The sequence below is a fragment of the Rhea americana genome, unplaced genomic scaffold (assembly GCF_003343005.1).
Source record: "Rhea americana isolate MKP2758 unplaced genomic scaffold, rheAme1 scaffold_204, whole genome shotgun sequence".
Classification (NCBI taxonomy): Eukaryota; Metazoa; Chordata; class Aves; order Rheiformes; family Rheidae; genus Rhea; species Rhea americana.
This window is the reverse complement of record NW_028186195.1, coordinates 1,524,821-1,537,470: the sequence shown is the minus strand read 5'-3', so window position 1 is coordinate 1,537,470 and position 12,650 is coordinate 1,524,821. Positions and strand designations below refer to the sequence as shown.

The following is a 12,650-nucleotide window of genomic DNA, read 5'->3' as shown; positions in this document are numbered from 1 at the left end:
GCTCCTCCCCTGTTTTCACCTTTTTGCCCCCTCACACCCTGCTGCACCCTCTCCGCTCACGCCCCTGCCGCACCCCCTTCGCGCACGCCCTCGCCCTGTTTTCACCTTTTTGCACGCTCACACCCCAGCTGCACCCCCTTTGCACGCACACGCCCTGTCCCTCCCCCTGCTTTGCACGCTCACACCCCGCCGCATCCCTTCGCACGCGCGCTCGCCCTGTTTTCCCCTCTTCGCCGGCTCGGCCGCCCCGGCCCCCGGTTGCGCCCCCTCCTCCTGCACCCCTCGCCCCCCGGTACCTCTCTGCCGGGCCATGGTGCTCACATGGCGCCGGGGCCGGTGCAGCGCTGGCCCGGCCCGGCCCGCCCGGCCCGGCCCGACCCGGCCCGGCCCGGCTCGGCTCGGCTCGCACACGCCCTGCGGGCCCCCAGCGCAGCCCGGCGGGGAGGAGGGAGGGCGGGGAAGGGCTCCGCATCCTCCGCGGAGCACCACTGCCATCTGCAGGGCACGGCGGCGGCCCGGACGCCTGGGCCCTTGCCCGGACCGGGCCGGGGAGCGGCCCTGGCGGGCCGGGAGCGGCCGGGACACCGCGCCGTGCCTCAGTTTCCCCTGCCCGAGCGAGGGGCCGCAGCGGGAGCGGAGCAGGGAAAGCAAAGCGCCGGGAGCCAGGCGGAATAAAGCCATTTCACCTTTAATTATAAGCAAAAATCACTCTCACACGGAATTCTCTGACACCAGCAAATAAAATAAAAATCTAACAAAACAGAGAAAGTGAATCACTGTATTCAAATCAGAAAACAATCCATATTTATATATATATTTATAGATATGTCGTTCGTAGAAGTAGCAGTGAAAGGCAAGAATGGGCCAGTGATTTCCCGATAAATTACATTCTTTACATCCCAACAAGGTTTAGCGGCTGGAGAGTGGCTGGAAACAGAAACCAGGGAGTGTGGGGGACCGGGGAGTGCGGAGGCAGAGGGGTCTCTGCCCAAAACGTGTGCCCGAAGTGTGTGGGGGGGAGGCGCGAGAGGGAGGCGCTGCCCGCCGCGGCGCCCGGACCCCGCGCTCGCGGCGCCCTTTGAGCCGTGCCCTGCTTTTTCCCACCCGGCTGCTTGCAGAGAGCCGGGCCCTGCGCTGCCCCGATGCCAGGCGATGGGCGAACATTGCCCAGGGTGCGTTTGCAGCTGGGGAAGGGCAGCGAGCTCTGGAGCTGCTCCCCGGGCTCCGTTAGCCCTGGCTCTTGCCCGTGACCCTGCTCATCCTGCCGRCATGGCCGTGCAGGCCTGCAAGCTGCCTGTCCGTGCCGCGGCGAGGCTGCCCGTCCCCGGCAGGGGCACGGCGCTCCAGGCCTCGCCGCCAGCCCGYGGAGCCCCTGTGCCGTGCAGGTTTTGGCAGTGTACGAGTCGGTGTGGTCCTCGCTGCAGGAGCTGGCACCGGCGCGGTGTTAACTGGGGCTGCAGGGGAGCGAGGTGGGATGCCGGCCCAGCTCACCAGGAGCCCATCGGCCCGGCCTCTAGGCTCTTCCCAAGTCCCCGCTTGGGGTGGCAGCGTGGGAGCGGGAGGCTGCGGGCCGGGTCGGGTCGGGAGGCAGGGAGGGAAGCCGCCCTGGTGCCCGCATCCCGGCACGCTCCCAACCCGCCAGCCCAAAGCGGGGCCAGGGAAGTGGGTGCTGGGGGGAAGGGCGGCTGGGAGGGGGTCTGCCTGCCCCAGGGACCCACTGGCCCCGAGGGCAGGAGCCCCTGGGCCTCCCCCGCCAGCCGAAGCGGCGCCCCGCGCAGCCCCGGCGCCCCACGGCGAGTGGGATGCCGAGCGGGAGCGGGCGACGGGGCGGTGCAGGGAGGGTCGAGCCCTCCRGCCCCCTTTCCCCATGGGGCGAGCAAGGCGGGGGCTGGGGGACCGGGCGTTTGCAGGGGCGGGCGGAGAGGGAAGGGGGTCCTAGTTAAAACCGGCTGAGAGCCCTAAAGCGGTTACACGGCGCGACGCGGACTGAGCTCGGGGCCGAGGCGGGCTCAGAAGAGGAAGGCTTTCTTCTTCAGCTCGTTGCGCTTCCACAGCGCCAGCTTGCTGAACTCCTCCGGGGACATCTCGAAGACCCGCAGGAAATCCTCGGGGGAGAGGTGCCGCTGGAGGGGGTGGGGGGACAGGCAGGGTCACGGGGTGCCGGGACCCCCCGCCCTCGCCCCGGCTCCCGCCCCGGCCCCGGCCCCTACCTCTAGCCTGGTCCTGTCCACGCCGGGGGGCAGCTTCACGCGGCCTCTGTTGGTCACCATCAGCATTTCGTAGGGGTAGATCTGCAAACCAGGAGAGGCCCTAAGTCCTTCCTCCCCGCCTCCTCGCCACCCTGCCACCCCGGCCGTGCCCCCCGCCCGCCCCCGGCCCCTCTTACCTTCTGCTCCAGCATGCTGGGCAGGGAGTTGCCTCTGTCCATGCGCCCGCGCTGGCCGTTCTGCCGGGACAAAGCCTGGCGTCAGCCCCGCAAAGGGCTGCYCTCTCCCGCCCGAACCGAAGCCAGGGTGATGGGCTCCACCCTCGGCACAGGCATGCCATCCCTCTCCACCCACCCTGGTTTCTCCCCTCTTTGCCCCTCCGATGCCCTCCAGGCCCCGGCAGCAGCCGGCCCCAGCGCACCGCGCTCCCGGCCCCAGTGCACCCCGCTCCCAGCCCTGGCATACGTCACCCTCTCGCTGGGTCTCGGCGCCGGCAGCCAGGCGAGCGCTTACCTGCAAGCCTGGAAAACAGAGAGGAGGAGGGCTCAGAGCCGGGGACCCCTGCACRGTGCCCCCCCAGGGCGTGGGGCAGCCGGTCCCCCCAGCCGCATCGTCCGCCCGGGGACGGCCAGCCCCCCGGTGCCCCCGCCGTGCCCGGCGCCGCGCGCTCACCCGGGCTGCCCTTCTCGCTGCTTGCCGAGCCGAACTCTGCCGACTGCAGCTGCGGGGAGAGGGCACGGCGTCAGAGCGATGCCCGGCGAGGGCCAGGCGGGCCCCAGTGCCCAGAGCCCGGCCGCCGTGCCCCAGCTCGGGGCCACCTACCCGGGTGAGGGTGCTCCTCCCGGACGCGGGCAGCGAGGAGCTCTTGTAGCTCCCCAAGTGCAGAGCTGCAAGAGAGCGAGGGGCCATCAGCGGGCTCCCACGGAGCTGGGCAGGGATGCGGGCGGCTGGAGCAAGGGATGCTCCGGCAGGAGCCCAAGGCTGGGCCAGTAACCAGCAGGACGGGGCAGGGCAGGGATGGGGGAAGAGYCGGTTAATGCTGGCCCTGCCGGCAGGGCAAGCGGGGAGCTGGGTGAGCGCCTGTGTCGCACGTACACGTGTGGAAGGGCGTCCGGTCAGGCAGCGAGCGGGTTTTCCTCCGGATGGGGAGAGATTTCTCCATCTCCTCCTTCAGGATCAGCTTCCCAAGGTTGGAGGTGACCTGGGGACGAAGGGGTGCGGGGGTCAGCACTAGCCCGTCGCTCCGAGACCACCCGCCCCGCCGGGTCTGCCCCACACCTTGCTCAGCTCCTGCCTCTGCAGTTCCCGCAGGTTCTTCATCTCCTCCGTKAGGTCCTCTTCCTCCTCCTCCCCTCTCTTGGAGGCCATCCGCTTCCTCCACTCCGTCTCTGGAGGAGAGGAGGGGACGTCACGCCACGGCTGTCYGGGGGACAGACCGGGCTGCCACGCYGCTGCCACCRGCCCCTCGCCTGCCCCCTCCTCCCGGCCCCCCACCTACCCACGACCGCCAGCGACGGGGGGCACGGCCAGTAGTCCGTCTCGATCTTGGCGGGCTGGTTGGGATCCGGGGGCTGGGCCGCCGGGAACTTGGAGGATTCGATGATCAAGTCCTCTATGAGATGCTTCCCGTGGTGGGTGCCGGGGTGGTGCTCTGCACGGCACAGGCGGCGGTGAGGCCGGGCCCCACGGCGCCGGGCTGCCCGAGCCGCCGYGCTGCAGCCCCCCGCTCACCTTTCTGCTTGTAGATCGGGGGCTTCTTGTATATGTTCAGCTCCGCCGTGTCAGTCTCTGCAGCGGGGAAGGGGTTTAGGGAGCAGAAAGGTGAGAGGTCCCGGGGAGAAGCGGCCCCGGTGCCCCACAGAGCCGCCCACCCCAGCCCAGTCTGCCCAGTTGCCCTCTGCGGGATGCTGGGGCCGCGAAGCGGGTGCCGGGGAGGCGTACCRGGGCGGTGGAAGTGCTGCACGCTGCTGCGGGCCGCGGTGCCGCCTTGGCGCGGGGCGCTCTGCGCGGCGCTCCCCGGGGACCGGCTCTCCAGCCATTCCCGGACGACCTGCGGGCGAGCGGAGCCGGTGAGGAGCCACCCCGGGGTGATTCGGCTGAGCCCCTGTGGCCCCGAGGCCGGTGGCCCATTTCCCGGTCCGGCGGGAGAGCCGCGCGCCCCGGGAGCCTGGGGACCAGGACCCCCCGGTCGGTACTCACCTCTGGAGACGGGGGAGGCGAGATGGATTTAGGCGACAGGGAGCGCTGCGGAGGGCCAAAAGCAGTTTATTGCAACCCAAGCGCAAAGGCCATGCCCGCCGGACAGACGCCGGACCCGTCCGTCCGTCCACTCCAGGGCAGGGCAGCGCGGAGGACGTGTCGGGGTGCACGGGGTGGGGACCCTGGCACCCAGCACCCGCCCGAGGCACCCTCACCTCTCGGCTCCGCGGCAGCTCCACGTGCTCCATGAGCGAGTACGTGAAATGGGGTTCGTAGATCATCAAGTCGGGGCGCTCGATGTCCAGGATCGCTTTGTCCTTGGGGATGGCCGCCAGGTCCTTGTAGCCCAGAACCTCGTTGTCCATTTTGGCCTGGGAGGAAGGAAAAGCTCCTTCGCGCTCGGGTGCAAAAAGAGCGCTCGCCGCCTCCTCCGCGCCTCCCTCCGCGGTTCCCGCGGCCCGCCGGGGCGCTGGGGAGGGCGCGGAGAGGCACGGGCAGGCGGGGGGCGCGGAGGGGAGAGGCGAAGGAGAGCAGCTTACCACGATGCTGGAGGGCGATCCCGGGACGCTGGAGCCGCGGGAGGAACAGACGCTCCCAGGGGAGGTCAGCGGTTGCTGGAAGGAAGGGGAGATTTTGGTGAACCCCATCCCTCGGGACGCCTGCCGGGGACGCGCTCGCGCGCGTGCTGGGCCACAGCAGCGCCCCGCGGCCCGGGCAAGGTGCCCCTGGGCACGGGYGGGTTCGGGATGGGCCCTGGGGTCTCCTCTGCAGAAGAAGCCCGCTCCAGCCTTGTGCTTTAGGGCTGGAGATGCTCAGCAGGTGACAGCGGCTTGTCCAGGACACACGTCCACTAGATGGTGCCACCGGGTTGGGCTGGGAGGAGGAGGAGGAGGAAGGCGAGGGAGGAAGGCTGGCCGAGGGGAAGAGGAGCGCGGCCCTGCTGCGCCCGCCTGAGAGCTGGCAGCACCCCAGGGCCGCTACGTGCCGATGCCCCCCCAGCGCCCGCGTGTCTTCCGCGCCCGCCCGCCGTGCGCGCGCTCGAGCCGCCCGCCCCTCACCTTCTGCAGTCTTTCCATTCAGCCGCGGGCCGGAGGGGCTGCGTCACTCACAGGGTCCTGCGTGGGGAGGACAGCGGGCATTTGGGGGCAGCCAGCAGCGCGGGCACGGCTGCCCGCGGCGCCCCGAGGCGGGTGCCGGGGCTGGGCAGAGCCTCGTGCTGCGGGTCRAGCCCCGGGCAGGAGGCCGTGGGGGGGTGGGGGGCTCCAGGCTGCCTCGGGGCTCGGCAGCCCACCGGGCACGTGATGCTAATGCGAGGCGAGGCGTGCACGGCCCCGCTATCAAATATTCATGCGCCGGCGGCTGTGCAGGCTCGCCGGGGGGGGGGCCCGGCTGTGCCGCGTCTCCAGAGCCCCCGGGCAGCCGATCGGCTCAGAGATGGGCCGGGGGCAAGGAAAGGCTGCGGGGCGGTCTGGGGCCCCACTTACCGCGGCCTCTGTGGCTCCACATCCCTCTGGGCGCTAACACCAGGCTGGGGCTYGGGTGCTGCCTCTGCAAGGGACACAGGAGGGGTGAGCAGGCGCCCGGCCCGCGGGAGCGGAGCCGGCCGGGCCGGGGGCTCCTTTGGCCGCAGCCCCCGCCCCGGCCGCGGGCTCCCCGTGCCGCTCTGAGCCATCGCTCCCGGGACGCCAGGCAGGACCAGCGAGCGCCTTTGGATGCAGCCCAAGCTCTCGGCACCGGCGCACACGCTCCCCATCCTGCCCTCCCTGCCTCGCACGAGCGAATCCTGCCAAGCGGGGTTTTCCGGGAAGTCCAGGAGCGGCTTTGCTGGGCTGCAGGCGCCGGGGGCACGCATCCCACCTGGGGGGGTCCGGCTGGGACAGAACCCCAGGCTGCAGGTCCATGACCGCGCGGAGCTCAGCAGCACAGGGCCTTCCCTCCTCCTCCTCTTCCCCCTGATCCCCAAAGGCACCTGGCCACTCCGAAGAGGTCCCCAGGGCCCGGCGTGCACCGGCCCGCGGCCAGCCGAGCCGAGCCGAGCCGAGCCGYGGYRCAGCGCGGTGCGGTGGCTGCTGACGAGCGCTGACAAGCAGAGCAGAGGTAATGAAGCCTTTTGTGCCCCGGCAGCCGGCGGCCTCGAGAAGGCTCCAGCGGGAGCGGGACGGGCGAGCTGCGCCCAGCGCCCCCGGCCCCGCGCTGGAAAGGGCCGAGCCCTCGCGGTGCTCTAAACCCACAACAAACAGCACAAACAAAGGAGAAAGTTCCTGCTTTTCCCCAAACTTCGCCTTTTAGCTGGGAGACCACRGGAAAAACTTGGCAAAGTCCAGTCCCCGGATTCTGACAGCGACGCTGAGCCCAAGCCCGAAGTCAGCACTCACCCTCCCCCCGCCCCCGCCCCTGCTGCATCCCAAGCCAGGGAAACTGAGGCAGTTGGAGTAAGTCGCCTCCCAGGACAGCCCCAGCCCCAGGAGGCCTGGAGGCTCCGCCGTGCTGGGACCGTCCCCCTTCCCAAGCGCTTTGCAGGCGGGTTGTGCAGAGCTGGGGAGCCGCGACYGGCGCTGGGAGCGGCCTGGACGGTGCCCGCTGCCCTCCTGCATCCTCCAGCAAGGGCCCAGAGCCCAGCCCGGGGTGCGGCCGGACGCAGAAGCGGAGGAGGAGCGGCTCTGGCAAACCCCGGAGCATCATCCAGCTGCTGGCAATCAGCCGCGCATGAGCTCCTGCCCTGAGCCGCCCGGGGAGGAGACGCGGGGTCGCTCCGGGACAGCGGCGCTCCGCCGGCGGCTCCGGCCCTCCCCGCTCTGAGCTGCCGCGTGCAAGGGGTCGCTCGCTCCTTCGAGACCCCCCCTCCCCGCTACGAAAAGCGCCCAAGCCCCAAACACCTCTCCCCGGGGCGGCRGGAGCGGCGCTGGGCACGGGTACAAGGCAGCATTGTCCGGGCCGGGCCGAGCCGCGGCCGGCCCCACGCACCCATGAGCTCACATTTTCCACCGCTCACGGCGGCCAGAGCCAGGGCAGGATTCCCGGGACYGCTGGCTCCTCCGGCCGGGCTGCCCTCGGGGGGCAGAGCAGGGCGCGCGGGAGACGCCGCGCACGGAGCGGGCGAAAGCAGCCCACCCCGTCTTCGAGGACGGGAGAGCAGCGCGCCCGGCGGAGCCGAGCCGGCCCGGCCTCCGCTGCTGCCTGCTGCCTGAGCATCCCGCAAAGCTCGCGGCGCTCGCGGCGCGGCCCGCGCAGGTGCCGGAGCGGCTTGCAGCGGAGGGGGCCTACCTGCAGCGCGGAGCGGGGCRGGAGCGGCGGCGGGGCCAGGCGCGGCGCGGGCGAGCAGATGGATGAGATAGCAAATCGCAGGAGGCAGAGGAAGTGGCAGAGGCTGGCGGCAGGGTGGGTGCGGGGACGGGTGGACGCGAATGCTGATGAGGAAGGAAAACAAGCAGGAGCGAGGGGTCTGCAAGAGGGCGAGYGGCCGGGAAAGGTGCCGAGAGGGAGCGCGAGGGCCGGCGGAGGGAGACGAGGGGCGCCGGGCCGCGCTGGCAGCGCTCCCGCRCCGCCGGGACGGCCGGGGACGCCTTATCTGGAGCGCGCAGAGCGCCGCCGCCCAGATCGGCAGCCTCTCTCCCCACGACAGCCTCCAATCTCCCGGGGCCGGCGCCGCGCGGCTCTCGCTGGCGGCTCTGCCGCTGCCTGCGCCCGCAGAGATAAGGCCGGCCCGACGTGTGCCGGGGGTTTCCACGGCCAGGATGGGGGGAACGCGTGGGAGCAGGTCTGGGGTGCAGGAGGGCGGCAGCGCCGCGGCCCCAGCCCCGGGCTCGGTGGCGTGCACGGCGCTGCACGCATGCTGCATGCGCCCTGCGTCCGCGCGGCGCAGCGCGGGCAGGAGCGGGACGGCAGCGGCGGCTTGGCACAGCCACGCTGCGGGGTGCAAAAGCTGCCGGGAAGAGACAAGCTGGAAGGAGAAAAGCAAGAGAGGGACGGACAAACCACGTGCAGAAGGAGGCTTGCCTGGCTGCATGGCGGCACCGAGCCGGAGCGGCTGCGCGGGCGCCTGCGAGCGGTGCCGGCGCGGCGATGCCGGCGGGACGCGGCGGTGCCGGCGGGGTGCAGGACAGCGGCGGAGGCGGGGAGCGCGGCGGCAGGGCCTCGGAGGCGCCTGGCTCCCTCCGCCCCCCTCGAGGAAATCCGGGTCTGACTTTTCGCAGCCGCCAAAGCCATTAGCTCGCAGCCCCTGGGCGGAGGGCCAGGCCGCGCAGCCCCCGCGCCCGAGAGCCCTCGCCCCTCACTCCTCCCCCAGCCTTCCCCTCTGCAGGGCGAACGGCGTTTCCACTCTCACCCCGTCACCCCAGGTCCCGGCCCAGCCTCGCGCCGCAGTTGCCACGGAAAAAAACTCTCAGCCAGAAATAAGCAGGGGATACGGCGGGGTCACGAGTTCCCCGAACAGACGGGGAGGGCGAGCCCTGGGAACGCGCGCCCGGCGCTTCCCGGCCCGGCTCCTCCTCCCGCACGCAGGCACCGCGCTGCTCCTAGCGACGCGGCCAAATAAATAACCCGCGCCGCAGCTCCGCGGCCCCCGGGGACCCCGCCACGGGGGACACGGGTGGGGGGAACCACCAAGCGGGCCGGCGCACCAGCCGCGGCCGCCCGCGCGCGGGGACCAGCCCGGGCACGATGGACGGCAGCAGCCCCCGAGCCCGCCCGGCCCCTGAGCATCTCTAGCGGGGAGGTCTGATCCTACTGGCAACTTGATCCCAGCGGGAGAGCTGGAGGGAGGCTGGGGCACGTGAATCCCCGGCCCGCGGCTCGCCGGTATCCGGTTCCTCCTTGCCCTGGTTCTCGTCCCTTCGGGGGCATCGCCGGCGGAGGGGAGCTAACCCTCGGCTATTGACAACCCATTCCTTCCGTGCCATTTAACTCTGCCYGGCACAGCCGCCCGGCTGCAAAGCGATGGCTCTGCAGCGTTAAAAGCCACCAGCTGCCAGCGGGAAGCGGCTGGGATTTTTCCATCTCTCGGCGCAGAGGGTGCAGCTGGGTGAGCGGGGCCGGCCAAGCTCCCTTCCCGCGCGCTTGGAAAAGCAGGTCAGCGCGGAGCCTGGGAGCGGGCGAGCTGTCCCTCGCGGCATCCCGCCGCCCCATGAGCAGCACCCCCGGCCCGGGGCTGCTCCGCACCTCCGCTTCCCGCGGGGAGGGCAGCAATCCGCCCCCTCTGCCAGCAGCGCCTGGAGGCCAGGGGCATTTCCACCTCCTCCAGCCTCCCCGTTCCTCCCGTCCGCGTGGGAGCGATGGACCGACTGGGCCAAACCAGCTGGCTCCTGGCCCCTAGTCCGGCTCGGAGGCTTCAATTCCTCAAGTCCCCAAACCAGTCTGCAAGTCCAGAGCAGCGACACGCAACGCTCGCCCCAAAGGCCCCGCACGGCCCCGATGGCCACACCGCAGCCCGCTCCGGGCAGAGGCTCACGTGCCGCGTAATCCGGATTAAAGGGGCATTAGCTGCTCATCCTGCACGCAGAGGGGCTGGAGGGACCCACGGGGGCTGGTGCTGGAGGGGTTGCGTGCAGAAGTGAGCGGAGTGGGCACCCGGCCAGCCCACGGCGCGGAGCGGGCGATGCCCCGTGGCCCCGAGCCCGGCCCTCCACGGGCACGGCACCGGCGGGCTGCCCGGCCGCAAGCTCTTCCCGGCCGGTGCTTGGTCAGACGGGGGTCCCTGGTGCACCCAGGGTGGCTATTGCAGTGAGGCGCCTGCGTGGGGGGCTGCTGGGCAGCGGGACGTGGCCGGGGGCTTCCCGTGCTGCAGTGGCGGAGGCCGGGATTAGCCCTGCCTGCCCAGCGCTCCTCGCACGCCCACGGCCCCCAGCCCCGCGGAGAGCCAGGGAGGTGGCTCCATCCGTGCCCGAGAGCCTGCTGCAGGGCCCGGCCTTGCCCCCCAAATTCCCCCACCCCGGCATCGAGCCCCCCGGCCCCTTCCCCGCCAGGCAGAGCCCCGAGGTGGCGCAGCGGCCAGGCGGCACCTCCTGTCCGTGCTCCCTGGCCAGTGGCCTGGCCCCATTCCCTGGATGGGAGCCCGGCGGAGCAGGGAGGCTCCGAAATCCCGGCGGGGGCATGGAACCCCTACTCAGCTGGGGACACATGCAGGACCCCCGTGCTGATCGCGGCCCCACAGCTCGGCATCCGAAGCGGGACCCCGGCTCCCGCTGCGCCGTGCCGCGGGGAGCCCCAGCCTTGCCGGATGCAGGATGCGGGCCAGTCCTCCGCTAGCTACGATGCTGAGGCCTCACAAACTCACTCCACAGGTGGGGCGGGGAAGGGCAGGGCTGATCCCTCCCGCTCCCTTGGCGGACCCGGCACAAAAGCCCRTTCTGCCCCAGGGAAGGAGGCAGGGGAGCATCCCCTGGGAAGAGCCGGGTGCCAGCCGGGGTGGGGGGCGGCCCCGGAGGGAGCGGGTGGCTGGGGTGAAGCAGGGGGCAGGCCACGCCACCCGGGAGGGGATTCAGCAGCCAGCGCTGTCACTGGAGCTGCCGGGAAGGTGCCGTGGGAGGAAGGGCCGGGCCGGCAGCGGGGAATACGAAGAGCAAGGGGAGGGGGAGCGGCGGGACCGGAAGGGCGAGGGGGAAAGCGCGGCCGCGGCGTTAGACCCACCACCGCTCCGGCGCTGGCTGCCCCGGCGCCGGCTGAGCCGCGGCGCTGCGGCGTGCACCCGGGGGCATGACAGCCGCGCGGGTGTGCGTGCACGGGCGTGCGGGTATCTCCCAGCCCCAGGGGCAGGGGCCGCGCAGCCCGGCGCGCTGATAACGGCGCGGGCCGTGGCGGCGGGCAGCGCGTGCGCGCGCCCGCGGGTGGGTGCTGCGCGCCGCTCCCCACCTCTGCTGCTGGCTCAGTCCCTTTCCCGACAAGAGGAGAATTAACCGGCATCATGACGAAGCAGTATTTGCACCGGGCGCTGCTCGCTCGCGCTCCCACCGCTCCGCCGGCACAAAGAGGGAGRAAAACATAAATAAACCCGGTGCTGCCGGCACGGCCTCGCCACTGGAAATAGGGCGGGGGTCCCCGGTGCCCCCTCCTCCAGCCCCCAGTGCAAGCTGCGGTGCAGCCAGGCGCAACATCGCCCCAGCCCCTGGCTGAGATTTTGGCACCCCCCTGCCCCACAGCACCTCGGCTGCTGTCCCGAGCACCAAGCAAGGCTGTGGGCACCCCCCCCTCGAGCGCCCCACGGCACCCCATGGCGCCGTGGGCTGTGCATTAGGATTGCACCCCACCCGCTAGCAGCCCAGCCCCAGCGCGGGCTCTGTGGCTCCGCCGAGGGCTGCACTYGCCCACCGCGGGCGCAGAACCCTGCAGAAAGAGGCAGGAATTTCGGGCTCCAGGGCCGAGGCCGCTTGGCCAGGGCCTGGGAGGTGTCTGGCATCCACTGAGGAGCGAGCCTTGCTCTCTGCAGCTCCTCGAGGCTGCCAGGGCTGCCGGGGAGAGCCCCCTCCCTGCATCCCGGCCCCCACCCCACCACTGGCGGTCCAGCCTGGCCCGGGTGGGGGGCGGTGGCGGGGGCCGGCGGCCGGAGCTGCGGCGCGCGGGGACGCCTGGGATCTATTCCCGGCTCCGCGTGGGCGACGGCTGCCTGGTGACGGGAGCYGCCGAGCCGCGTTTCTGGGTCCTCTCCCTCCAGGGGAACGGGGTGGGGGGGTGGGGGAAGCACCGGGGCGCTCCCCGGCGGGCAGCAGAGCCGCGGGCTGGGATGCACCATCCTCGGTGCGGGCTGCCCGGCACGGCATCGCCCGCCCCGGCACCGGTCCCCCCAAGCGATCGGGGCTGCGGCGGCCTCCCCGACGCTAATGCCGTCGCTGCAGCACCACGCCGGCTCCCGGCCCGGCGCTGGGCAGCCGCCCGCACCCCGCGGCGGGGGCCCCGGGGACGCGTTACCTGGGCAGCCCTGGTGCAGCCCGGCCCCGCTCGGCCCGGGCTGCTCGCGGCTCGGGCGGGGGGGGGGTTGGGAGGGGGCGCGCAGGCAGCCCCGGGAGCGGGTGCAGCCCCGGCAGAGGTGGGCATCCCGCCGCGCCAGCGGGGCCCGAGGGAGGAGCCCGGGTCCGCCCGTATCCGTCGCTGGCCGGACACCCGGACCCGCTGCGGCGTGCAGCCTCGCCGCCCGCTCTTGCACGCTCGCCCCATCGCGTGCACGCGCCGCGCGCCGGGCCCAGCCCCGCAGGGCCGCCCGCTGCTCCCCACCTCCGCGGGGACCCTCCAAACACCCCCCCCGTGCCCCCCAGC

The 12,650-nt window shown here is 72.2% G+C and overlaps 2 protein-coding genes across 7 annotated transcripts in view; both read right to left on the bottom strand.

The window, feature by feature from the left end:
- The window catches only part of LOC146596289 (actin filament-associated protein 1-like 1), a 7,762-nt gene extending 7,362 nt beyond the window's left edge, over positions 1-400 (bottom strand). The window contains exon 1 of the mRNA XM_085304236.1: positions 297-400. Within this exon, the coding sequence (XP_085160362.1) occupies positions 297-312 (16 nt within the window). The 5' untranslated portion in view covers positions 313-400. The remainder of the gene's footprint in view (positions 1-296) is intronic.
- Positions 401-672: 272 nt separating this feature from the next.
- The window catches only part of DMTN (dematin actin binding protein), a 12,330-nt gene continuing 352 nt past the window's right edge, over positions 673-12,650 (bottom strand). Inside the window, exons 1-17 of one of the 6 annotated variants that reach the window (XM_085304207.1) lie at positions 11,031-11,107; positions 5,891-5,954; positions 5,465-5,521; positions 4,946-5,020; positions 4,622-4,777; positions 4,407-4,451; positions 4,149-4,257; positions 3,939-3,995; positions 3,706-3,858; positions 3,486-3,595; positions 3,303-3,408; positions 3,030-3,094; positions 2,880-2,928; positions 2,678-2,728; positions 2,387-2,446; positions 2,211-2,291; positions 673-2,123 (exon numbers count right to left, since the gene is read on the bottom strand). In XM_085304207.1, the coding sequence (XP_085160333.1) occupies positions 1,936-2,123; positions 2,211-2,291; positions 2,387-2,446; positions 2,678-2,728; positions 2,880-2,928; positions 3,030-3,094; positions 3,303-3,408; positions 3,486-3,595; positions 3,706-3,858; positions 3,939-3,995; positions 4,149-4,257; positions 4,407-4,451; positions 4,622-4,777; positions 4,946-5,020; positions 5,465-5,482 (1,323 nt within the window). In that variant the 5' untranslated portion in view covers positions 5,483-5,521; positions 5,891-5,954; positions 11,031-11,107 and the 3' untranslated portion in view covers positions 673-1,935. Of the gene's footprint in view, positions 2,124-2,210; positions 2,292-2,386; positions 2,447-2,672; positions 2,729-2,879; positions 2,929-3,029; positions 3,095-3,302; positions 3,409-3,485; positions 3,596-3,705; positions 3,859-3,938; positions 3,996-4,148; positions 4,258-4,406; positions 4,452-4,621; positions 4,798-4,945; positions 5,021-5,464; positions 5,522-5,890; positions 5,955-7,670; positions 8,203-8,730; positions 8,837-11,030; positions 11,108-12,650 lie in introns of those variants that run through there. The other 5 variants (XM_085304209.1, XM_085304205.1, XM_085304206.1 and 2 more) reach the window with 5 other exon arrangements.